The following is a 23,689-nucleotide window of genomic DNA, read 5'->3' as shown; positions in this document are numbered from 1 at the left end:
AGAAGCTCACCAGCTCCTGTTTGGATGCCGGCCAGATAACTTGGTTGAGTTTCCCCAGAAACCAGGCCAGACGCACATTCCTGGAGATGCGGTACTCCTCCTTCATTAGCAGGTAGATGTGCTCGGCATCCTCCACCTAGACACATGACAGCTCGCTGGAAAATCAAATCTACTTTTTGAGGGGGCAAAAATCTCTGATTTGAGCCCATTTCGATCATAGAAAAAGCAAATGACATTATTCAAAAAAAGCTCTTTAAGTCTTTATTTCTCCTGATTGAGGATGTCGTTAGTACTTGAGTGGCGCAGCTAAGAGTACAAGTAGTTGAGGGTGAAGTATTGTTGCAGTATTATGGTGTAGTAATAATTGAGGGTGAAGGTGCTATCATGTACAGTACTTAATTGACGTCATCATGATGGCGTAGTGACGTGTTGTCACCATATTTTCCCGCCCATTTTTAATAAGACTGCATTTGGATATCAATTAATGAATGGCAACATGAAGAAGTCGCTCAAACACACTGACACAAACTGAACCTCATCAATTAATAGCACAGCGGTGCGCGTTAAGTGCGGAGCCAAAGCGAGGTGGCAGCCTTAAAAAGACAAATGGTCGAAATGTGATGTTACCCAAGTCCACTTGCTTGGATTGTGGTTGATGACTAAACGGGAGCAACAGTGAAATCACACCACAGTGCACCACTTTTCTCCTTTGAAACAGCATTTGTTAGGCTCGACTCACCTCAGTGTCCTGTCTCTCTGCCATGCCGTGCGTCGCATAAGGACCGCGGGGATGTTGGCAACCGTCACAACGATCGATTTGGAACTTGTTTTGGTCCACGCAGGCTTCTTGTTTGTCATGTAGACGGTCTACGGTCACACATCTTCTTCACGCCCAAAAATGGCGGTTGGATAAGATCTATCAAACTCTCGAGCGCTGTCCGGCGGTTTGAAGTGGAAACTGAAGAACAACTGCGACAAATTTGGGCGAATAAAACTCATGCAAAAACAATCAACACTATAAATATATCACTATATAGATTAAATTACTACTCCATGTCGAAATGTATTAAATAGGAAATTCAGATATTAGTTTTATGAATAATAAAGTAAGGCACTGTTGAATTAACTTTGTCCTCAAATTTTGAACTGAAAAAAATATTACGGGTACTTGGGAACTACATTATGAAATAGAATCGACTAATAAATACCTATGAAGTGTAAAATATGAGGGAGAGGAGCTAATCAAGTGAAATGTAAGATATTTCGCTTCATTTAATTTCATTATTTTTTCTTTATTTCCATTTCTTTGTATGAAAACGATGTGGCTTGCAAGACAACGCAGTCGTATGACAGATCGTTGGGTGGCGCTAATGCCCAATTATAGTTTGCAAACACAAAAAGAAGAAGACTACCATGGCCTTCCGTGATGACGCTGTCACAACGCGACGTGTGCTCCACGCTGACAGACGCGTCCGTCCGCCGGAGCGTGGTTCCCCGTATCTTTTCTGCTGATGTATTTGTTTTGAATGAATAACAAGACATAAAATGGCAGACACCTCGGATCCAATCAAAGACTTCGAGAAATGGAAAAAGAAATACAACCTGAAGAAAGCACGCGTCAAGCGTGAACGAATCCAGAAGAAGAAGAAGCCGGAGTGGCAGGTCGAGCGAGAGAACATCGCCCGGCTGGTGAGCAGGTACGGCGACATCGACATCAAGGAAGTCATCAAATTCTCCGACTTCCCAATCTCCAAGAAAACCCTCTTAGGCCTGCAGGAGTGTCAGTACAGGCAGCCCACGGAGATCCAGAAGCAGACGATCGGCTTCGCGCTGCAGGGCAAGGACGTGCTGGGCGCCGCTAAGACCGGATCTGGAAAGACTTTAGCCTTCCTCATCCCGGTGCTGGAGTGTCTGTACCGCCAGCAGTGGAGCTCCGTGGACGGCCTGGGCGCCCTCATCATCTCGCCCACCAGGGAGCTGGCCTACCAGACCTTCGAGGTGCTCCGGAAGGTGGGCAGGAACCACGACTTCTCGGCGGGGCTCATCATCGGCGGCAAGGATCTGAAGGGCGAATCGGAGAAAATCCACCGCACCAACATCGTCATCTGCACACCGGGCCGGCTGCTGCAGCACATGGACGAGACGGCGGCCTTCCACGCGTCCGACCTGCGCATCCTGGTGCTGGACGAAGCCGACCGCATCTTGGACATGGGCTTCGCCGACACGCTCAACGCCATCGTGGAGAACCTCCCCGCCGGCCGGCAGACGCTGCTGTTCTCCGCCACGCAGACCAGGTCGGTCAAAGACCTGGCCCGCCTCAGCCTCAAGGAGCCCGAGTACGTGTGGGTGCACGAGAAGGCCAAATTCAGCACGCCGGCCACGCTGGAGCAGAGCTACGTGGTGTGTCAGCTCCACGACAAGGTCAACATGCTCTTCTCCTTCATCCGAAGTCACCTGAAGAAGAAGATCATGGTGTTCTTCGCCTGTTGCAAGGAGGTGCAGTACTTGTTCCGCATCTTTTGCCGCCTCCGGCCGGGCCTCCCTGTGCTGGCGCTGCACGGCAAGCAGCAGCAGATGAAGCGGGTGGAGGTCTACGACAACTTCCTGCGAAAGAAGAACGCCGTGCTCTTTGCCACGGACATCGCCGCGAGGGGCCTGGACTTCCCCGCCGTCAACTGGGTGCTGCAGTACGACTGCCCCGAGGACGCCGACACCTACATCCACAGGGTGGGCCGCACCGCCAGGTACAAGGAAGGCGGCGAGGCCCTGCTGCTGCTGCTGCCCTCCGAGGAGACGGGCATGATCGCCCAGCTGCAGGAGAAGAAGGTGCCCGTCAACAAGATCCAGGTGGGTCCTCCTGACTCTCTCTTTGTGTGTCCTCGTTTTCTCGTTTAGGCTGAAAACTAGAAATACTTTTACTTTTGGTTTTGCACTTCTTCTGCAGACCGTTAAGGCAACTTGCTAGAATGTATAAGATTTCTTCTGCTGCCCATTTAGCCAGCCAAGTATAACACTTGTTTACTTTGTTTTGAGTTCTTAAGCAGCCCGCAATGAGGCTGCAAAGTAGAGAACATCTTTTTCATTTTCTTCTGCAGCCCATTTAGGCAATTTATTGTTTACGCCCTGTTTGGATTTCTTCTCAAGCCTCGTTAGCAGCCAACTACAAAACTGTTATGCTTTGTTATGTTATGCTCCCATTTAGGCAGCAGACTATAATGCTTCCTGTTTATTTCCTGTTTTGGATTTGTTCTACAAACCCATTAGTCTACAAACCAGAACATTTCTTTTTCACTATTTCTTCTCCATAACGTTTAGTCAACAACTACAAAACCTCCAGTTTCTTCTTTTTTTTTTTTTTAGATTTATTCTGCAGCACAATTAGGCAGGAAAAAAATCAATTTACTTTCCATTTTGATTCCTTCTGCTGCCCGTCGAGGCAGCAAATTACAGAACTGCCTGTATGCCTTGTTTTAATCTTCTCCTGCAGCCTATTTAGGAAGCAAACGAGAAAATCTACTCTTCTGCAATCCACTATGGTAGCAAACTGCAAAATGTCTTGTTCACTTGTGGTTTCGATTTCTGCTGCAACCCGTTTAAGCAGCAAAGTAGAAAACGCTTTGTTTACTTGCTGTTTTTCTTTCCTCAACTTCTTGGCTGATGTTGTGATTTGTTAATTGACCGGCCGCTTGCTTGCAGGTGAATCCGGAGAAACTCCAGAATGTTCAGCAAAAGCTGGAGGCCTTCCTGGCTCAGGAGCAGGAGCAGAAGTTGCGCGCCCAGCGCTGCTTCGTCTCCTACCTGCGCTCCGTCTACCTGATGAGGAACAAGGACGTGTTTGACGTCTTCAAGCTGCGTCTCCACGAGTACGCGCTGTCCTTGGGCCTGGCGGTGGCGCCGCGGGTGCGCTTCCTCAACAAAGCTGAGGCGCAGAGAGCGGAGAAGAAGTCTGAGGAAGACGAGGAACTCAGCAGCTTCAAAGCTCAGCTGAGAGCAGATGCTCCTCGCCAGGAGGAATCTGAAGATGACAGTGACGACGACGACGATGACGACGATGACGAGGAGGATCAGGCCAAAGAGCCCCCCCTGGATGATGACGATGACGACCTGAGAGACTTGGACTTCCTCACGCTCAAACGAAAGGATGTCTTCAATGCGGAGGACGACCACCAGCCCGAGATGGATGACTCCAGCAAGAAGAAGACCGAAAAGATGACCAAGTTTAAAGAGGCCAAGAAGATCCTCAAAAGGAAATTCAAAGTCAACACCAAGTTGTCCTTCACCGAGGAAGGACAAGCCACGCAGGTGTGGCCGCCCGTGCAGCGCTCGGCCGCCGGCCGGGATGCGGCGCAGGAGGAATGCGAGGAGGGCGACGAGTCGGGGCTCGACGTGGAGAAGGCCAAGGAGCGGCTGAGGAGGGAGGACCGGGAGTTCGACAAGCAGGAGTACAGCCGCAAGGTGAAGGCCAAACACCGAGAGAAGAGGCTGAAGGCCAAAGCGGCCAGGAGGGAGGCCAGCAAGCAGCACGCCGACAAGTCGGAGGACCGCGACGAAGATGAGGACGACGACGAGGTGGTGGCCTATCTGGCCAACAGCGGCGAGGACGTGTTTGACCCCAGCACACTGCCGGACCCTGACAAACGACGCGACAGCGATGACCACGAGGATGACACAGAGGATGACCACGAGGATGACACAGAGGATGAAGACATGCCCGCTAAACGCAGCTACAGCAGCAGTGAGGAAGATGAGGCACCAGGGAGGAGGAGGAAGAAGGCAAGGCAGCAGGAAGAGGAGGAACGCACGGCGCTGGACACGGGCCTGTCGCTGGCCGAGGACGAGGAGCTGGTCCTGCAGCTGCTCTCGGGACGCACGTGAAGCCCACGTGTCCCATTTTGTTTCCTTTACTCATTATCATGATGTCACATGTTAATACTCGACTCTCGTATGACTTTGATGTCCTTGATATTATACTGTACATGAATCATATTATTGGAACTTGCATATAAAGTTATTCTGGTATGAAAGCATTTGTTTTGTGTGTTTTTTGCCTCACAATCACATCAGATCTCCTCCAAGGGATCTGTCATATTTCAGATAATTCAAGACAGTCGCAACAGTACAGCCTTCCTACAGTAAGAAACGGCCTCAACGTCAGCAAGGTGGTCAACAAGAAGGTGGTGGTATTTCCCCTGCAGAAGCTGGATGTAAATATTAACGTGACTGATTCATCTTTTGGAAACGGAATTAAAATGAAAGGAAAGTGATTTTCAGCACAGTTCCTATGTTTACCGAACGCATCACGTTGCGCGAGGGTTTGCTTTAAAAGCTCTCGTTCATGTCACCTAAGAATACGTCATTTACATATTTGGACACATAAAATCCAATGTATTTATTTATTGTGTATCGCGCGTGAAGACGAGAGGAACATGAATTTAACACGTCCATGGTCTTCCAATGTGTCCTGAACGCATCACAGCCAACTACCGAACGGCGCGTTACGTTTACGTCACTTGAGGAGTGCGAAATTTACACTTGTCAGTTACAACGAATCTATTTCTTTGATTTATAAAGCTTGTAATAAACTAAAGGTACATGTATTTAACATGCCAGATTTCTTTCTGTTTGCCCGAATGCATCATTGGTAACCAGAGTATGCGCGTCAAGGCGGGAGGGTGCGTTCATGTCACCTGAAGAGTACGCAATTTACATATATGCACGCCTCGAAATGACGCCGGTCCGACTATCCTACGAACACATTTGGCGCCCATCTTTGTAACATCTTATATTTTGCATAACCTATGTATCATTTTATATTTAGTCTAATATGTGGATGGGAACTCCTATTACTCACGTGGCTTAGCAACGTTTTTCATGCAAAGTCTCGTGACTTGACTAAATTGGAATGGTTAGCAAACATTTCAGAGGTGGCCAACTGGCCATTGTTAGATAATTAGCCTGGTATGAAACACTTGCTTAGAGTGTATCTTAAGCACATTTTACTTTGAAAATCAAGTTAAATTGAAATTAATCGAGTACATCTGCCAACAGCAGCTCTGTTTAAAGTAGCGACAAGGTCGTTTGACGTTTAGGTGCGCTAAGAAAGTCTGTATTCGTAGCGACACAAAGGTAAGTTTCTTTGATGAAGTTTGTTGAAAAAATGTGCCTTAATCGCCTTTACAATACACTTGTGTAAAATCGCCTTTATGGCTATGGGTAAAGACACCATAGGAACACTACTTTTGGAAAAGCTGTGCCTTACAAATCGAATTGGATTAAGTCCCATTTGTTTCCCACTTAGAAGCAATTATGGCTACGACTAAAGACGCCCTGGGGACAGTACGAGATGGAGAGCCCACCATTCAAGTGAAGACCCTACAAGTCACAGCCAAGTGTGGTCATGTTCCTTCTCCGGGTGTTAACAAGGGGGAAGTCTACCAACCCACCTCCACCTCCTCGGTTCCATCTCCTCAGATGTCTTCCCCAGCCGTCATGGTGGTAACCAAGGTTTCCAACCCTGGCGGTGCAAGTGCTAATGGGCCCAAAGCGATTCTGAGCCAGGCCAACACCACCATGAACCCGACCTCAGTCCAGGGGAGGACGGTGGTGATAACGGTGCCCAGGTCAGCCGGACCGCAGGTGCCCATGGCGCCTCGGACACAGTTGCCTGCCAACATCCAGATTCCACCAGGTATGTGATTTTTGACCTCATGACTGAAGTTTATTTTTTTTTTTAATGTCTAGAATACATGTAGCAACATGACAAGATTCCCCCAAATAACAGTTTGTCAAAATGCTGAGTCTGGTAGGAATGGCCACTTCCACCTCAGTACAAAGCACTAAGAAGTAGAAGCAGTAGAAGAGGTTTTCTTGGTCAATTACTTTATTGTGGATGATTTTAGAGGTATTTTGTAGTGCTCATTCCATGGGTTTTATGTATATTATTTATCCTCTGCCAAGAACGACAAATATTATTTCAGCTTACTGAGCAATTGTGACCGTCTCCATCATGTACTGTATGTTTGTAACTCTGCATAAAACTGCCCCCAAGTGGCTAAGGACACCAAAAGGAGTAGCACAATGTCCACTGAATTGAATCAAAGTATTTATAATTGTTCAGCCTCCATTCTCTTTAACGATGTCACTACTATTTTTATTATTGAAAAACATTACTTTTGGGGGGGAAGAAAGGGTGGAAGGGGTACTTATAATTTTCATTAAACTTGTATCGCAAAGCACCAATGTATAAATAGGTATGTTTACATGAGTATTTTTAAATGGACAGGTATGATGCTGATCCGGAGTGACAGCGGGCAGCTGATGCTGATGTCCCAGCAGGCTTTGGCTCAGGCTCAACAGGCAGTGAGAACCGGCAATGGGCAAGCCACTGGAATTCTGGGCCCCCAGGTATGAGAACGCCCCGCGAGCCCGCACTCACATTTGCTCACGGTTGCCGTCTGTGTGGCTTTGCAACTTCAGGTATCCACGGCAGCTGCCGCGAGTCAAAGCAACGAGAAGGTGACGGTGATTAGGATGACGGCTCCTCAGACTTTCCAGCCAACGGCGGTCCAGAAGACCGCCATGGTCAAGGTTGGAGCATGTCCAGACCGTCCTCTCGGCGCTCCCGCCATAGTCATTTGTTAGTCTATGCAGAGATGAAAAACAATGAAAATTTCACATCACGAATGATAGTGAGCAAAGTGATTGTTATCGACTCTATGTTGATAAAATAAATATTTCAGGGAGTGGCAAAACATTACAGCGGCATAATCTAATGAGGGCTAGGCAAATACACTATAAAGATGTAGGAGAAATATACAAGTGTTAGATAAAATATAAGACCTAACAAAAAGAATAGGAAAAAAATATTAGAAATATAAGAACATACATGAATAAAAGTCAAATCATTCAAAATATTAGATGAAAATATTACACAAAAACACAATAAAAAAATAAAAACACGCTAGGCAAAAAAAGCAACTACAAATTTCAAAGGCTAATACAAAACGCTTGAAATGTTGTCATTGTTTCTGTGTAAAGCGTTCAACTTTGGTTTTGTGCCATCAGGTGGTCGGTGTGACTCCCAAGCCAGCTGTGGTCCAGACCCGCTGCGTGACGCCGGTCGCCGTGGAAACCAAGAAAGAGCCCCCACCCACTTTTAGTCAGGCGAGTGCCGCGTCACTTTAGTATCATTTCACCAAAAGTAAATTTTCCTTAATACAGTAAAACCGCTTCTACTGACGGGGTTCTGTTTCAGATCACTCCTGCAATAAGTACGATATTTCAATATCTCCAAGGCATGTTTTTCTAGCGTTTAGTTTCTGTAGACGTAAAAGGCGGGATTGAAGAGGATTTGACATTGTAAATAAGTGTACTCCATTTACCATTTCAATAATGTTCAGCAAGAAGTAGGCTGTGCTTGAACTAGCCCTACTTCCTATCTTCACTCTTCTTTCACATTTACTGGGTCAAACTAAGTAGTATGCCGCCATCTAGTGGCCGACAGTGTAGTTACACCCAAAATTAACTGGAGGCGGGACAAAATTGACTTATGAACTGTACACATTTTTTTTTTTAAATAGCGGGACTGTGAATCTGAACTTAACGATGAAGGTGGGTTTACTGTAGAGCAGTGCCTTGAGATAAAAAAGTGATCAAACTTCCAAGCTTTTCAAGAAATGAGCCGTCGTTCAGCCTCGGATGTTTTTTTTTTTTCTTGGACTGGACACATGTTGAGGCCAACGTTTCCTTTTGTCCTGTCGGCCACCAGGAGACGCTGGAGAGCGTGAAGAAGTGCAAGAACTTCCTGGTGACGCTGATGAAGCTGGCGTCCAGCGACTCCAAGTCCGCCAACATGGCCAACAACGTGCGAGGCCTGGTCAGGAGTTTGCTGGTGGGCTTGTCGATATTGCCGTTTGACTCGCTGTTTTTCGACGTCGGGTCGCATGACATGCACGTTTTTTTTTAATTGCAGGAAGGCAGAATAGAGGCGGAGGAGTTCACCGAGGCGCTCTATCAGGAGCTGAAGTCCACACCGCAGCCCTGCTTGGTGCCGTTCCTCAAGGTGAGTGAGGGACCAGCACACTAAATTTTAATTCATTGGAATTTATTGCTCAATATATTTGTTTAACTCATTCACTGCATTGCACTTTTCTGCTTCTTCTACTGTCAGAAAAGTCTCCCAGCAGTGCGTCGCCTCACCGCAGACCCTCGGGTATTCGTCCAGCAGGCCTGCTCCTCCTCCTCCTCCTCCTCCTCCTCCTCGTCCTCCTGCATCGCTGCCGTAAAGAAGCCCAGCTTGAATCCAGCTCCAAGCCCGAGAAGCCTCCATCTGGTGGTCTGTGCTGTTTGAGTGATAACTTGGGGGAAAAAAAAGTCATGTCAAATCCTGCTAATGATCCGTTTTACAGTCAAGTGGTGCAAGCTTGTTGGCCCAGTCCAGAACTTTCACCTCCAAGAACTTCAGCGCCACCTCTATGCCCAAAGTCACTCCGGTCCAGATTGGAAAAAACTTCACAGGTTGGCCCTTTAGTCAATTTTACACTGCTCGTTGAATCCGTGATTTTTCCTGTTTTGTGTAAACGGCTCTGTAGTAGTTCTTCTCACCTGTTTTCTGAAGCTGAGCCCTGATTAAGTATGTCATTTTCAGTCGACAGAAATCACAAAATGGCCGCCCCCTGAGATGGCTAAAAACGGGTAGATTTTGCTGCTTAACTCATATTCCACAAACGTAACATGAATCAAAATACCTTGTTTCAAATAGTGTCCCTGCATAGAACATATTCTAGGAAAAAAGTTTGGATTGACTTCCACTTTAAGTAAAACTAACTGGCCTTTAAAAAAAAAATGTTTTTATTGTAATGGTCTAAAAAAATCCATATTATTATTTTTTTGTTTGTTTTGGGTTTTTTTTACTAGGAGGGCTCTCGTTGAAGCAACCTTTTCCTCGAGACCCACCGTGCGCCACCAGACTTTCTTTCAGAGACACTTCAGCCTCGTATAAGTAAGACGACTCGGATGCATTTTACGCCAAATGCTTTCATCTCAAATGTGTTGAAGTTCAAAGTGAAATACTGCTCAACTTGCACCTGGGCAGCAAATCGTTTCCCACTGGCGGTCTAACCTGCCTGCGTTCCCCCTCGCAGAGAAGATGACGACATTAACGACGTGGCGTCCATGGCGGGCGTCAACCTGCGCGAGGAGAACGCTCAGATCCTGACCAGCGCGGTGGGCTCAGTGGTGCAGTCGTGCCAGGATCAGCTCTTCCTGTCTCCCGGCCCCGTGCTGGGCCGCATCCTGTGCACGGGACGCCCGCTGGGGGTGAGCCAAGTGGGCCCCGAGGCGGTGGCTCTGGTTTCTCACGCCGCTCAGGAGTATCTCCGCGGCCTCCTGGAGAAGCTCAGCGTGATGGCGGAGCACCGCAAGGCGGCGCTGAAGGTACTCCGGCCGGGCTTCCCGCTTTGTGTTGCGTCCGAGCTCCCATTGGCCGCTTCGCTCGGCATCCGCAGGAGGACCCGTGGCACGCCAAAGTGAGCGACGTGCGCTCGCAGCTGCATTTCCTGGAGGAGGTGGACACTTTGAGGAAGAAGAGGAAAGACGAAGAGGAGAGAGACAGGATGATGCGATTGGCCAGGGTCAGACCCCGTCCCACTCGAAATATGTCCGCCTCCACGTCTACCTTCTGTCTCACTCCACGTCTCTCGCTCTCCCCGCGTTTGTCTCACGCCGGTAGAGTCGCTCACACTCTGAGGATCCGCTGCAGCAGCAGCTGAAGCAGCGAGCCAAAGAGGTGACTTTCCACTCCGTGTCAATTCCCTTTGCGTTTTTTCGTGGTTTCGCTGACGTGGTTGTTGTCGTCGTCGTTTCCTTGTTGAGTTGCAACAAATGGAAGAAGCTCAGCTGCAGAAGCGAGAAGCCAACCTCACGGCTCTGGCGGCCATCGGCCCCAGGAAGAAGAGACCGCTCAGTAACACGGAAGGCCAGGTTCGTGCCAGTCATGCGTGTGTGACAGAGATCATGAGTGAGCGTCTGAACTCTGCGTGTGCCAATGAGATGTCAGCGCCAATGTTTTTTGTGTGCGCGTCAGGTGTCGCTGGCGCCCAGGCAGGCCGTCCACCGCGTGAGCCGCGTGATGCTTCGTGACCTGCTGGTGTGTATGGAGCAGGACCACTTCCTGCGACGCTCTCTCACCTTCTACAAAGCCATGCTCTGACCCCTCCGGCCTTTCCAATCATTACAATTTGAATCATTTACAATATGAATGCAGCGGTGCCCTGAGAATCAAGTGGAATTCGCTCCTCAAAACACTCGTATCGCAAATCCTTGTTCTCCATTCAAATGGTTGGAAATACCATCAATCTGTTCCAGCCTTGCGCAAAAAAACTTTTTTAATAAGGAAAAAAAATCACGAATATTGTACTTTATAAAAACAGCTATAACAATTAAAATAGAATGTAAAGAATTTAAAAAGTTTTGTGCATCACGATTTCCCGTTTCAATTGAATTAATTGTGCTGCACCCTCTGGTGTGCCCACCATGGCCAGCGGGAGGCAGTATAATAACATTCATGATGACAGAAGAAGAGCCACTGCTATGCTTAGTGACACAATAAGATGCAATATTAAGTGGGGAGCCACTATTCGAGGGACAAGGTCCGACTGCGAATTGTCAACATCCACAGAAAATTGATCATTGTAAGTGCAATATAAAAAAAAAAAGTGGAATGAGGGCGTGGGTTAACAAAAATAAATAAAATAATAAATCTCCCAAGAATGCCAAACAGCAAATATGCGGGGGTCCTCTGCATTTGTTTTTCACAGAGGATAAAGAATATATTCCTGTAAGTTTTGTTAAAATATAGCTACATGTCCAATATATTACTGTGACTATCAATGCTAGTCGTTAGCCTTTTTTCATTTTAAGTTAGCATTAGGCTAGCAGGGATGTTTCATGTTCAGTCTGACAGTCATTCTGATGCTGTGCTCTTTTTTTTTTTTGTGTGTATGTTGTGTTGAAGCTTACATTGAAGCTGTCTTTATGTTGTTCTCACCGTTTCATTAAAAAATGTCCACAAGCATTTTGTGTCATGTTGTACCTAAAAATAAGCTTTTTCTTCCCCACAGAGGATCCATTTTGTGCCGGACTTCCTGTCACATGACATCGTCATTGTTACGTTTTTGACAGAAGCAGTTTGTCCATGTGCGATTGATGGGCGACTTGACTTTTCACAGCTCTTCACGTTTGATGCGCGCGACGGGGCGCCGGCCGGCCGCCTCGCCCGCCCGGCCAAACAGGTACTGGCTGAAGTATGAGGAGGCGTCGGCGCTGCCGCACGAGCCCGCGAGCCGGAATCCTCCCTGTTGTAAGCGCTCCAGCACCTGCAGCCGCAAACAAGTAAGAAGCAACACACAACTTTGGCGGGTTCAACGCAAACTTTGTAGACAAACTTATTGGGACGCAACCAATTAATCGAGCGCTTGTTACTACACTGCCAAACGAGCATTGTGGGTTTGTAAACAAACGTCAGCGATGCGAACCACGAGACGATCAACCTAGCGTTCCCGCTTTCGTAAACACTGAAGACAGTTCACAACACCTCCCACAATACGCACACAATCGGCAGCTTTATTAACCGCTGCGCTAGCACTCAAGCAGTCCTGTTTTCGTGAACATTGTAAACAATTTAGTCGTCCGTGAACAACCCACACAAGCTACGTATGTGAACCACTACACTGCCAAAACAGCATTCCCGTTCCCCAACCACTCACTCCACTGTCAAGCTTGCAATGCTGGTTTTGTAAACGCTGAAGACTTTTTAAAATCTTTAATCAACCGTTCCACCGCAAGTCATCTACAATATTTGACGTACTACACTACCAAATTTGCATTCCTGTTTTCTTTCTAACATTTAAAACAAGTTTGAATCTTGAACTTCCTGAACCTCCCACACGAGCTATATGAAAAGTCAGATATGAGAACCATTCCTGTTTTTGTAGACATTAAAAACAATTTGGAATATTGAATGAACCAACTGCCCCAGACAGACCGGTCAACCATGTGAACTACTACATAACCAATCTTACATTAATTTTTGAAAACTGTTTCATCTTCAGCCACAAAAGTCAGACATGCGAACAACCACACTACCAACCTCCCACAGCAAGTACACAATGGCCGCTATGTAAACTACTACACTATGAACTGTTTTGTAAACACAAGAGGATTTAGTCTTTGATTAACTTCCCTTCCAAATCAGCTACACCAATGTTGCCTATACCATGTGAATCACTTCAATACCAACATAGTGTTGCTGTTCTCATAAACATTGAAGACACTTTAGTCTTCCATAAACCTCCCAAGCCAGCTACATAAAAAGTCCCACAGACACTATATCATCGAAATGTTTTTGATACCTGTACAGAGTTGAGGCTGCAGTAGTCGTCGAGAGGAAAGCGACAGACGTGCTCGCCGTCGTTTTCTGCTCTGTCGCTTCCGAGTTTGCACGCAAACTCTCTGACTTCTGGGAAGACCTCCTCCAGGGCGGTCCTGCGACCACTCACGCTGATCCTTTCGCGCGGGTCTTGAGCCACGTGAACCTCTACGCACTCCCATGGCGCCGCCACCGCATTCTCGCTTTCCCGCCTGCTGCGCCAGCGCCGAAGCTCCGCCTGCAGAGGAGCCAGCTGGAAGAACGAGGCCTCCTCATACAGCAGAGCGTACTCCTGCGGCGCAGCCACAGGACGAGAGGGAAAGCTTTATGTGAAGCGCTACACGACCAGCCCGGGGGTGTGTGCGCTCACGTTGAAGTCGTCCGGGAGGAGGAGCTTGGAGGTGCGCAGGAAGTTGAGGATGTAGCGAAACATGGCGCCGTCTCGGTCGATAAAGTAGTGCTGCCGCAGGCCGTCCAGCACAATGGGCTCGCTTCCGTCGAACCATCGCCCGATCCTGCTGACACACTGCTAGCGCGTCACATAACGGCATCGGCAGTGGATGTATTTTTTCTACGCCATTGTGGACCACTGCCCTTCAAACATACTATTCCCAACAATTTAGAAGCTACAAGTACTAAGGTGACTATGCAAACCACTGTATGTTATGAACCTCCCATTCGGGTACACTAAAATCAGCCGTGTGAAGCACTACACTACAAATTTTGCATTCCTATTTTTGTAAACAAGTTTTAGACTTATAAGACTCCAGAAGTGCTACAGAACCGCTGTATGTCATGAACCTCCCAAGCAGCTACACTGTCAGCAATGTGAACCACTACACTAAATGTCACACTCCTATTACAATTTTTGCAAACAAAATTTAGTCTAAATGAACCCCCCGCCCAACCCACACAAAAACTCTGCTATGTGAACCACTACATTCCAGTCTTTCTCTGCGAAAGCTCCAGCACGTTTCTCACCGTGACTCGGGGTACTTGGTGAGGGTTTCCAGGCTGCTGGTGTACGTGTGACCTCCCACGTCTACGTGGACCGGTGCGTTGGCTTTGCTGAGCTGCGCCGGCAAGGGGATGCCGGACGAACCCGGCGGGGACGCCGACGTCTGCCCACCGCTGTCCTGCGACACATGACACATTATATATTTTTTAGAAAATATATTAGAAAGAAATCTATCAATATGGTGATGCCAGGCCGGGAGTATATGTGGAGGTCGACTGTATTGCCAAATGAATGCATATCTTACTTTGTAAAGGCAGATATTTTGAACAGAGATTACATCGCCCAGGTGTACCTAATGAATGGTCCTGTGACCTTACAGGCTACCTGGATGACGATGGCGCGGGCAGGAGACAGCGCATGCGCGTGTCTCGTTCTGGCTCCGGATTCCGCGCGCAGTCCTTTGGGGTGAGGATGCGGAAGACTTCCGATTTGAGCCCTCGTGTGAGCGCGTTGCGTTGCCACGGCAACTAGACACCGCTCGCTGCCGCGCGTGTCGGCTGTCGCCGCGGAGCCGCCCACAATGCTGTCGAGCGTCGCTATGGAGACGGCGCCGATGCAATGGTTGGTGTACGTCCTGGACAGCTTGGCGGCGCGAGACAGCATCTGCATGCGAGTGCCCAGAAGGTTCTTGCCGACGGCCTTGTTCTCGTACCAGGTGCCGTCTGCCGGGCCGCAGGCGTCGCGCGGCCGCTGGAAGAAAGCTCGACATAGCGGGTTGCGCTTGGACAGGTAGCGCACGAAGCTGGCGTACGGGCACAGCGCCGTGCGCGTTTCGTACATGCGCGGCCGCAGGCTGACGTCGTCGTCGGTGGCGGACTTCCGGCTGCCGCGCGTGGCTCTGAAGTAGACGAACTTCCGGCCTTGCTCGTCGGCGGCCAGCGCGAACGAGTCCTCGCGGAGCTCGCGCTGTTTCTCGCGGCCTCTGGTGCTGAAGTACATGCAGGTCTCGAACCAAACCTTGTTGAGCAGCCCCGGCGCCGTGGACGCGTCGAACATGGACGACTCGTAGAGGCGGCGCAGGTCGGAGCGCGCGATGGCCTGCTTCTGCACCACCGGCCCGGCGCCCCGCTCCTCCAGCCGCCGGATGACCGCCGCCAAGGCGAGGTTGGCTCCGCGCAGCTCCGGGTCCTTGGTGAGGTCCAGCGTGCGGCAGTGCGGCGGTTCGTTCAGGTAGCGGTTGAGCGAGCTCCTGATGCTGACGAGCGACGACTTGCTGTACAGCTGGCCGCTTTTGGAGCGCGCCTCCGCGTAGAAGGAGCGCAGCAGCGCGCACAGCTCCGCCTTGTCTAGACTCTCGAAGTCCGGACTGCGCGCCTTGTCACTGAGGTACTCCCGGAAAATGCGCACCGCGTAGCGGGTCGCCAGCCGCGTGTTGTCGCTCAGCCGGCTGCGCTCCGGGGGGCTCGGGTGAGAGTCGGGCGCAGCGGGGGGGCTGCGGTCCGTGCGCGGAGTGAGGACCACCGTGGACTCCCAGCCTTCCTCCCCGGTGATGCGCATCTCCTGGATGTCGTCCTCCCAGCCCGTGAGCTGCGTGCAGCCTCCGCACTCAGGCGCTCTCGCCATATTGCGGTCTGCGTGCCAAGCGGTCCGCCGACACTGCGCATGCGCGTTATATTGGACCGCAGCGCCCCCCACCCTCCTCAAAAAGGTCCTTTTGTGGTTTAGTGACCTTCAGTGGTGCTCGTACTCGTTTTACGGTGCGGGGCGCGTGCATGACGACGCCAGGCTGATTTGTCGACTACCATAAACTCATTGATGATTAAAAGAACATAAAAATTCTTATTGTAACTTATACTTCAAACATGTTGAATAAAGTGCACGTGCCTCAAGGTACAGTATACTCGTATGTGACGTCACAACAAGAGCGTGTTGTGCGTGTGTGTGTACCGGTTCAGATCACTAGTGGCGCCCTAGGTGTGTGCCTTCTTTTTAATTCTTGAATCTTTTTAGACATTTGGCGAACTGTATTACATAACTTTGATTTAGAAAACACAGAAAGACTCCGCCATTGACCTGAACTGTAAATCACACTTAGCACGTTTTTATGCTAATCTAGCATTGCAAACAAAGGTTGACGAGCATGACTCAATGAGCACTTGTTTGGACCAAATTGCAAGTCTTTCAGTTTCAATCCAGATCTTGACCTCTAGCATGCTGGACAAAAATAATCATGTGACTGAAATATGTCTCTAATTCTTGATCCGCGGGGTATTTTTGCAGTCTGGCATGTTATTGAAACGCATCTTGTGAGGATACGCGGTACAAACTGAGAACATAAACGAGTCTGCTAGCCTCCCTGACAGTGGGGTCGCTAGTGTTCTCTTGGTCGCCATCTTCCCCTGACGTCACTTCCTGGAATTCTGATGGCATTTTTTTACACATACATACACACAAACAACACAGCACGTCGCCAGCTCCTGTACTTACTCACACTGCAACAACGATGTGCTCTCCCAAAAGCATGGAGGAGGAACAGATCAAAACTTTAAGGAACGTCTGCTTAGAAGCCATCCATTATCATTTCAGTTGCAAACATTTGGACGCAGCGGAGATTTTCAGTAAGTGGAACCATTTCTTTTCCATTTTTTTTTGTAATTTGTTCGCGTTGATGCCGCTTCAAACAACGACGAGCATTTTAGCGCAGACGACACCGAATACAGTACTGTATTACTTTTACCAAGTGAAACACACGTTGCTTCATTTCGTTGTTGAAGATTATTACCTTTATCTTAAAAAACAAACAAAGAAACAAAACAGTGGTCATTTGAGCATGTCATTTCGAAGAAAAAGACCAAGTGATCCAATAAAAACAACAGAAATAATAAAATGAACACTTTTAGTGCAAAGCAATACAAACATCTGGAAATTCTTTGCCCATGATTCATTGCGTGCATTTTTCCAATACAAGACAATTCGATGCGTGGCTTGATGCATTCAGTGCGATCTGAATCGAGGACGGTTCATTTCTGTCGTGGAATGATACGATTTGATTCCATATGGTAGGATGCAATGCGTTTCTTGCCATAATACAGTATGAATGCACTTGACAGTACTGTAAATGTGGTATTCTCTAGTCAGCACCATAAATATTAGGATATTGACACAATTAGCAAAATTTCAGCTCTGTATAACATCAAAATGGATTTGATTTGAAACAAGACGTGTTTTGCTTGTAAAGGTAATGGTGATATGTTCCTCCATCAACCCATCCGAGTATGCTCCTTGGTTCTTTCTTACGTTAAGATGTTCTCTTGTGGATGCAAAGTTCACTTCCTATTGGCGGAAAAGGGGGCGGTCGAATGGACAAATGGTTACAAGAAACATTCCTTTGACAGAATGATCTTCTTTCTGTGTCTCTCATCTCTAACAAGCTTTTATTTTTGTTCGCGTTGAATCAGATCTGCCAGCAGACCTGTTGAAAGATCTCCTTCCTCACTTGGACCCGTGTCAGCTGGATCAGCTTCAGCCAGACCTCGAGCGCAACGGAGTATCAACCTACTCAGCATGGATGAAGATCTACCACGAGTTGGCGGGCAGGGACCAGGTCGGTGTCTACTTGTGACCGTAAAGAACCCACACATTATCTCAACCTCATCGACAGTGAATCGTCACCACATTGCGGTTCCTCCGATTCCAGCTCACCCGTTTCTGTTTGGTCACGTGACGTTCGCAGGCTGAGCCATTTTTTTAGGCGATAAACGAAAGACGGGAAACATTTTAAAATAGACGGACTAATCGTAGTTGGAAGCCCAATTATTTATGGACAAAGGGATCGAAACTAATAAGATGTTTTTTTTCATCAGATTCATCAGTGAGTTGAGTAAATAATGACACATTAATGGCTTATTAAAAATAATTATTTGCAGCCCTAGTTTACGTTGTTGAAATAGAACTAGCTGGGGCTGCAACTAACAATTATTTTAATAGTCGATGAATGTGCCAATGAGTTCTTCAATGGGTTCGCACTTTTAACCGCTTGCGGTGTGTCCGATTGCAGAAAAAGACCTTTGACACTTCGCAGGAAGTAAGAGCGGAAGTGATGCAACTGATGTTTGCCCGCTTTCTTCGCCATCCATCCACCGACTGGCACGGCTGGGCTTCCATGCGCTTGCCCACGGTCCTGTCGACGGCGGTCAAGTACGTCAACCACGTGACGCTCAGCTCGGACATGGAGCCCGCCGTGAACTTGACGGCGGGGCATCCGCTTCTCTCCAGTCTGGAGAAGACGGTGGAGTCGCTGACGCTGGAGTGGACGTACGGCGGCGACTCCCGGGGTTTGGGCCAACTCATGACCTTCTTGGTCCATCGCCTTTTGGACCACGGCGTGGTGAAACGCCTCAGCGTGAATTCGCCTTTCAGCAACTTCTTGACCTGGCTATTCAATGAACGCGGCTATGTGTATAAAGATGTCCCGGAGGACCCTATCCTTGATTACCGGCACGTGGACGTCTGGTATGATGAATTTAAGGGATTTTCACGTTCTGATTCTGAATCTGAATCTGAATCTGATGATGAAAATGGACCCTGCGCCAAACACTTAAAGTTGGAGCCCTTGCATCGTTGTGAAGACTCTTATCCTGGCTGCGTGACGCCGTGCCCAGTTGTAAAGATCCAAAGTCTGGAAGTGACTGATTGCAACTTGGACCAGATGTTTGAGCTCCTGAAAATCCTGCCCACCTTTGACAGCCTCACCACTCTGAGGCTGCAAACATTACGTGAGTGGAGCTTCCTTGGTTGCGGTTGGGCCGAGTCCTCGCATTTACAAATTGAAAAAAAAAAAAATGAAACAAAGGGCTGAAACGGGTCCTCGAATAATTCGAGTTTCTTGGTTAAAAAAAAAGAAATGCTCGCTGTGTTTTTTCTATTCACGTGTACGCTGTCGGGAAGATGTCGTCAAGCTAGCCGCAGCAACAATTGCTCATGCTACACGTCATTCCGCCAACGCGGTGCTCTCCGTAGGCCAACTTCCAAATCAACCTACATTTAATTTGTGCCGGATTTGTGTAGCACTATTTTATTCAACCTTTTTTGGACACAGTGGTCAGAGTGAGAGTTAAAGGTAAAAAAGACAAAGTGTCAGATCTTTTTTTTTTTTTTTTTTTTTTTTTTTTTAAATTTATGAATCAAAAAAAAGAACTCATTGCTAGATTAAGGAATTATTAAAGTAATTGTTTGAGCCGTATATTTTCAGCTTTTTGGTTAATGATGATCAATTTGTGAAAGACGATATAATTGACATTGTTTGATATTGATATCGTTTTTCACCGACAGTGGTCAAATGTGTTTTTTCTTTTTTTTTAACGTCATATAAGGTTACGATCTTGGTGACGGAGAGACTTTGGTGGTGTTTTTAATGGACTTGTCCATTTTTGACTCAGTGGCCTCCGCTCTAGTTGATTGTTCCACTTGTGCTGTTTGTCAAGTGACGTCGGCCATCGGCATCTTTACGATGGAGGAAAACCTGGCAGAAGCGCTGCTGGCTTTGTCCTCACGTCCCCGCCGCTCTCTCCGTCACGTGTCCATGCACGACGTGCTGTGCACCGAGAACTTTCTGCGCGACCTGCTGGCAGCTTACCGGGAGCTGAAGGAGCTGGAGGTGGGCCTCGTCGTCTACAACATGACGCGCTGCATAGGCAGTAAGCCGCCTGAAGGTGAGTGGACGGCGGCATTGATGTGGAAATAAGAATCAAATAATTGTAAGAACGCCGTGCCTCCAGGAAGCGACATCAGTTCACAATCAGGACACTCTGACTTCCATCCACACGCTCACTTTATTTACTTTCTATTTCAACTCGATTTTGGACAAAAGAAGGCTAAAACAAAAAAAAGATAGAAACATAGCATTTTATGGGTTGTCAGTCGTGAATCGTGTCGCTCGTCTTGACGTTGCCGACGGTCCCGCAGGCAAAGTGGAGCTGGAGCGCCTTTCGGTCACGCTGTACGATGACCAGCGCGACGCCAACTTCCTCTTGAACGCCTTGCGAATGTGCCCGCATCTGCTCTCGCTGCGCGTTTCCGGCATGCGCTTGCCCACTGGCCACTCTCAGAAGGAACTCTTCAACACACTCGCAGGTGAGCAGTCCCGCTTTGGGAATGGACGGCGTCATGTTCGGCTGCGCTTGGCTGCTGTCTGCGCTCTTGTCTGATGCCTACTCAAGTTTGCTCCACTTTTTTCGCCTTAAAAAATGACAACGTCAAGGCGGTTTTCTGAGCATTATTTGTGGTAATGGCACAAGAATATATCATGATTTGAAATGAACAGTAAAAAAAACAAAGGTATTTTGATCAAATAAATAACAAATCAGAATTTGGATAACAATCTGGACTTTTGTGGAATACGGCGCGCAGCCCTTTTAGTCCAATGCGTGCGTTTGCTTGTGTTTAGAGTCCAACGTTTGCCTGACAAGTCTCCGCTTGCGTGACTTGAAGTTGTCCGATTGTTTGGAGGAGATCATCAAGCTGCTGAGCGTGTGCAAGCTGGAAGGTAGCGCGCGCCTCCTCCACTTGGCTTCATCCTCCACCTCCTCCTTGCTCCCTTCGTCCACGTTCTTCTGCTCTTTCTTGTGCTCCCCCTCCTCCACTTCATTGCCCTGCACCATCCTCTTCATCTCCTCCTCCTCCTCCTCTCTTTTTTTTTTCTCTGCTGCTTCCCCTTTACTCCTCCTGCCTCCCTCCCCTGCTACCTTCTGGTTTTCCTGCTCCTCCACTTCTCCTCCCCATCCTCATGCTCTCTCCCTGCACCTCCTTCTCCACCTTCCCTTCCACTTCATCCCTCTTGGCCCCATCCTCCTCCATCTCCGCCTCCTTCTCCTCATCTTTCACCCTTCACCAATGCCTCCTCCCCTCCCAACTCCTTTGTCTCATCTCATCTTTACTCGCCACCTTCCTCTCCTCCTCCACTTCTTCACATTCTCATCCTCATCCTTTTCCCCCACTTCCTCCGCCCCCCACCTCCTCCTCCTCCTTTTGCGGCGTTTCAGAGCTGAGCCTTGTTGACTGTCGCCTACTGGAGTGTGCCGCGGACAAGGCCGAGAGTCTGCGTCAGCTGGTGGACGCCCTGAAGACGCTGCCGTCCCTGCGCAAGCTCATCTTGTCTCACAATCGGCTGGGTAAGCCTCGCCGTCCGCCCAGCGTGTGCCCCGCCTCCGTTTTCTCGCTGGCGGCCAACCGTGTGAGCGCTTAACGCGTGTGCGCGTGTCTGCAGCCAAACACGTGCACGTGCTGGCTCAGCTCTTCTCCGCACCCGCGCCCAGCTCGCTGGAGTACCTCCATGTCGGGTGAGTGCTCAGCATCATGGCGGAAGAGTGGTTAGCTACATGTTTCCTGGTTTGATTTACAGCATGCTTAAAAAAAAAAAAAAAAAAAAAAAAGACATCAAACTGTTTGTTGCTACACTCAACTTCAGGTTACTGTCAAACTAAACACGAAACAAAGAAAATGACACGTTTTGTCTTTAAAACAGCTGCATAGCCTCCGCTAGCTTAATGCTAACATATAATGGGAAACACTATAGCCTTAAGGGCTAACATTTAGCATCTATGTGGTGGTTTTGTTACACTTGAAGCGACGATATCTGATTACAAACTTTGCAGCAACAACACAGGTAGACATAAAATAACAATCCTCATGGGCATATGTTCTTTATCCTCTGCGATGAGTGGCGCTTACCGTCAAAAGCCGAAAAAGCGGAGGCTGTCCCCAGTGCAGTTTTTCTGTAGGTCTGTCTTCTATCGCCCCCAGGTGGTCAAAGTGTCCACACAGGACAGGAGAAAGTGTGACAAAAACGGTTTCATTTTCTTTCATTTTTATTCATTGTTGTTTTTAGAAATACAACATCAACATTTGTTTGAGTCGGGAATTATGATGTAAAGAAATGTGATTATTTTGAGTCTCATGACCATCTAAATCGCTTTTCCTTCCTGATCCTAGCATCTGGTTGCCTCCCCTTTGTCTAGTCACACAATTGATTGGTTCCAAGGTCCGATTTTTGTTTTCTTTGTCCAGGGCCAACTTCATTCAGCCAGCAGACCTGCTGCTGTTTGCCGAGGCCTTGAGCTCACATCCTCCCCCGCGCCAACTCACCCTGGACCTCACGACCAACCCGGGAGATCGCGACGCCGACACCTGGAAGGCGGCGCTCGAAAAGCTCCGCCCCTTCTGTCGTCTCCTGACCAATGAGTGGGACTCGAGAAACACCATGGCCGATTACGTCAGCGACATGTGAGCAAACGCACGTAGCGAGCAGAGGAAGCCCTTCGTTCAAGTAGAACGTCGGCCTTTGCAGACGTTGACGGGAAGTGACAGCGGCATGCCGCTCTCATCACATGACACCAGCGTGCTCGTTGCGGTGGCCAAAAATGAAACGCGTTTGAGCGTTTATCGCTCTCATTGATATCCACCTCTCAAATCATCTTTGCCCTTGGGAATGAACGGCCACCAAAATATTTGTAATGTAAGAAAAAGACGGTAAAAGGACAGCAAATAGACAAATGCAAGAATTTGAATTAAAATCAAAATCTAATGTTCATGTTATTTGGAATCTTTGTGGTGGCACGTGTTTTGGTTGAGGCGCAAAATGCTCCTGACAAAACATCCAAAATGTTCCTGAGAGGTGACGAGAGTGGTTGGTGGAACAATTCCTTCCTATGTTAACGAAATATAGAAGTACTCTCAAGTCACGTTACTTTTCAGTACCAATGCTTTAAAATTGGCAATTGAAAAGTCGTGCACGCAAGTACCGGTACTCATCTAAACCGCAAAAACCGTTGGGTGACCACTGCGGTAGTACGTGGGATGTTGTCATAGCGCGGGACCAATCGACACACCCGTCATGTAACTTGCACGAGTTGCGATCATTTTTTTAGGTCGCTTTCTTGCAGGTTTTTATTTGGTATGCTTTTATTTTTATACTACAAAGTACTAAATTGACACGTGTATACAAATAGTCAAGGAATAGGAGGCAAAATTGGGGAAAAGTGAAGCACTGTGAATACTTTCCAGTGAATAATTTCTGGATGCAATTCAAGTGCATCCAGTGTGTCACTTTTGGGGACTTTGGTGGGACAAAAAAATGATTAATCAATCTGTGACTCTTTACATACATGTGATCACCGTACTTTTGTTTTTTATTTTGAATAAATTTGCAAGAATTTCCCAAAACTGGTTCACATTGTCATCACGAGATGTGTGAGAATTTTGGGGGGACGGGTCAATTTTGGCAAAAAAAATGTTTAAAAAAAAATAGG

General features: G+C 48.0%; 5 protein-coding genes across 14 annotated transcripts in view; 3 read left to right on the top strand and 2 right to left on the bottom strand.

The window, feature by feature from the left end:
• The window catches only part of szt2 (SZT2 subunit of KICSTOR complex), a 41,179-nt gene extending 40,283 nt beyond the window's left edge, over positions 1 to 896 (bottom strand). For all 5 annotated transcript variants that reach the window (XM_086047637.1, XM_086047641.1, XM_086047640.1 and 2 more), the window contains exons 1-2: positions 740 to 896; positions 11 to 136 (exon numbers count right to left, since the gene is read on the bottom strand). In XM_086047637.1, the coding sequence (XP_085903763.1) occupies positions 11 to 136; positions 740 to 763 (150 nt within the window). In that variant the 5' untranslated portion in view covers positions 764 to 896. The remainder of the gene's footprint in view (positions 1 to 10; positions 137 to 739) is intronic.
• A 537-nt stretch (positions 897 to 1,433) lies between these two features.
• Positions 1,434 to 5,024, top strand: ddx10 (DEAD (Asp-Glu-Ala-Asp) box polypeptide 10). The gene is made up of 2 exons (XM_086048434.1): positions 1,434 to 2,847; positions 3,697 to 5,024. Exons 1-2 carry the CDS (start codon positions 1,546 to 1,548, stop codon positions 4,873 to 4,875), a joined length of 2,481 nt encoding a protein of 826 aa, XP_085904560.1. The 5' UTR covers positions 1,434 to 1,545; the 3' UTR covers positions 4,876 to 5,024.
• Positions 5,025 to 5,704: 680 nt separating this feature from the next.
• LOC147139171 (transcription initiation factor TFIID subunit 4-like) lies at positions 5,705 to 12,073 on the top strand. The gene is made up of 15 exons (XM_086047366.1): positions 5,705 to 6,126; positions 6,299 to 6,688; positions 7,283 to 7,404; positions 7,477 to 7,587; positions 8,065 to 8,163; positions 8,768 to 8,890; positions 8,972 to 9,061; positions 9,170 to 9,334; positions 9,408 to 9,516; positions 9,916 to 10,000; positions 10,143 to 10,434; positions 10,506 to 10,631; positions 10,730 to 10,786; positions 10,873 to 10,980; positions 11,084 to 12,073. Exons 2-15 carry the CDS (start codon positions 6,307 to 6,309, stop codon positions 11,207 to 11,209), a joined length of 1,995 nt encoding a protein of 664 aa, XP_085903492.1. The 5' UTR covers positions 5,705 to 6,126; positions 6,299 to 6,306; the 3' UTR covers positions 11,210 to 12,073.
• On the bottom strand, positions 11,402 to 16,118 carry LOC147139170 (uncharacterized). 4 transcript variants are annotated; one of them, XM_086047362.1, is made up of 5 exons: positions 14,766 to 16,118; positions 14,408 to 14,562; positions 13,797 to 13,944; positions 13,410 to 13,718; positions 11,402 to 12,374 (listed from the first exon to the last, which is right to left on the bottom strand). In XM_086047362.1, the coding sequence occupies exons 1-5, from the start codon at positions 16,005 to 16,007 to the stop codon at positions 12,222 to 12,224; spliced, it is 2,007 nt and encodes a 668-aa protein (XP_085903488.1). In that variant the 5' UTR covers positions 16,008 to 16,118; the 3' UTR covers positions 11,402 to 12,221. The 4 variants fall into 4 exon arrangements, with proteins under 4 accessions (XP_085903488.1, XP_085903489.1, XP_085903490.1 ...); XM_086047363.1 differs by having other exon boundaries at positions 13,797 to 13,941; XM_086047364.1 differs by having other exon boundaries at positions 14,769 to 16,118.
• Positions 12,263 to 23,603, top strand: lrrc41 (leucine rich repeat containing 41). 3 transcript variants are annotated; one of them, XM_086047369.1, is made up of 9 exons: positions 12,263 to 12,390; positions 17,843 to 17,988; positions 18,442 to 19,159; positions 19,868 to 20,095; positions 20,349 to 20,516; positions 20,830 to 20,928; positions 21,425 to 21,553; positions 21,649 to 21,721; positions 22,449 to 23,603. In XM_086047369.1, exons 2-9 carry the CDS (start codon positions 17,953 to 17,955, stop codon positions 22,666 to 22,668), a joined length of 1,671 nt encoding a protein of 556 aa, XP_085903495.1. In that variant the 5' UTR covers positions 12,263 to 12,390; positions 17,843 to 17,952; the 3' UTR covers positions 22,669 to 23,603. The 3 variants fall into 3 exon arrangements, with proteins under 3 accessions (XP_085903495.1, XP_085903496.1, XP_085903494.1); XM_086047370.1 differs by lacking the exon at positions 12,263 to 12,390 and adding an exon at positions 15,473 to 15,548; XM_086047368.1 differs by lacking the exon at positions 12,263 to 12,390 and adding an exon at positions 15,595 to 17,002.
• Positions 23,604 to 23,689: the final 86 nt, after the last annotated feature.

This window comes from Filicampus tigris, chromosome 12, assembly GCF_054856515.1.
Source record: "Filicampus tigris isolate MCC_2025a chromosome 12, RoL_Ftig_1.0, whole genome shotgun sequence".
Classification (NCBI taxonomy): Eukaryota; Metazoa; Chordata; class Actinopteri; order Syngnathiformes; family Syngnathidae; genus Filicampus; species Filicampus tigris.
The sequence above is the reverse complement of the archived record's forward strand: the minus strand, read 5'-3'. Positions and strand labels throughout refer to the sequence as shown.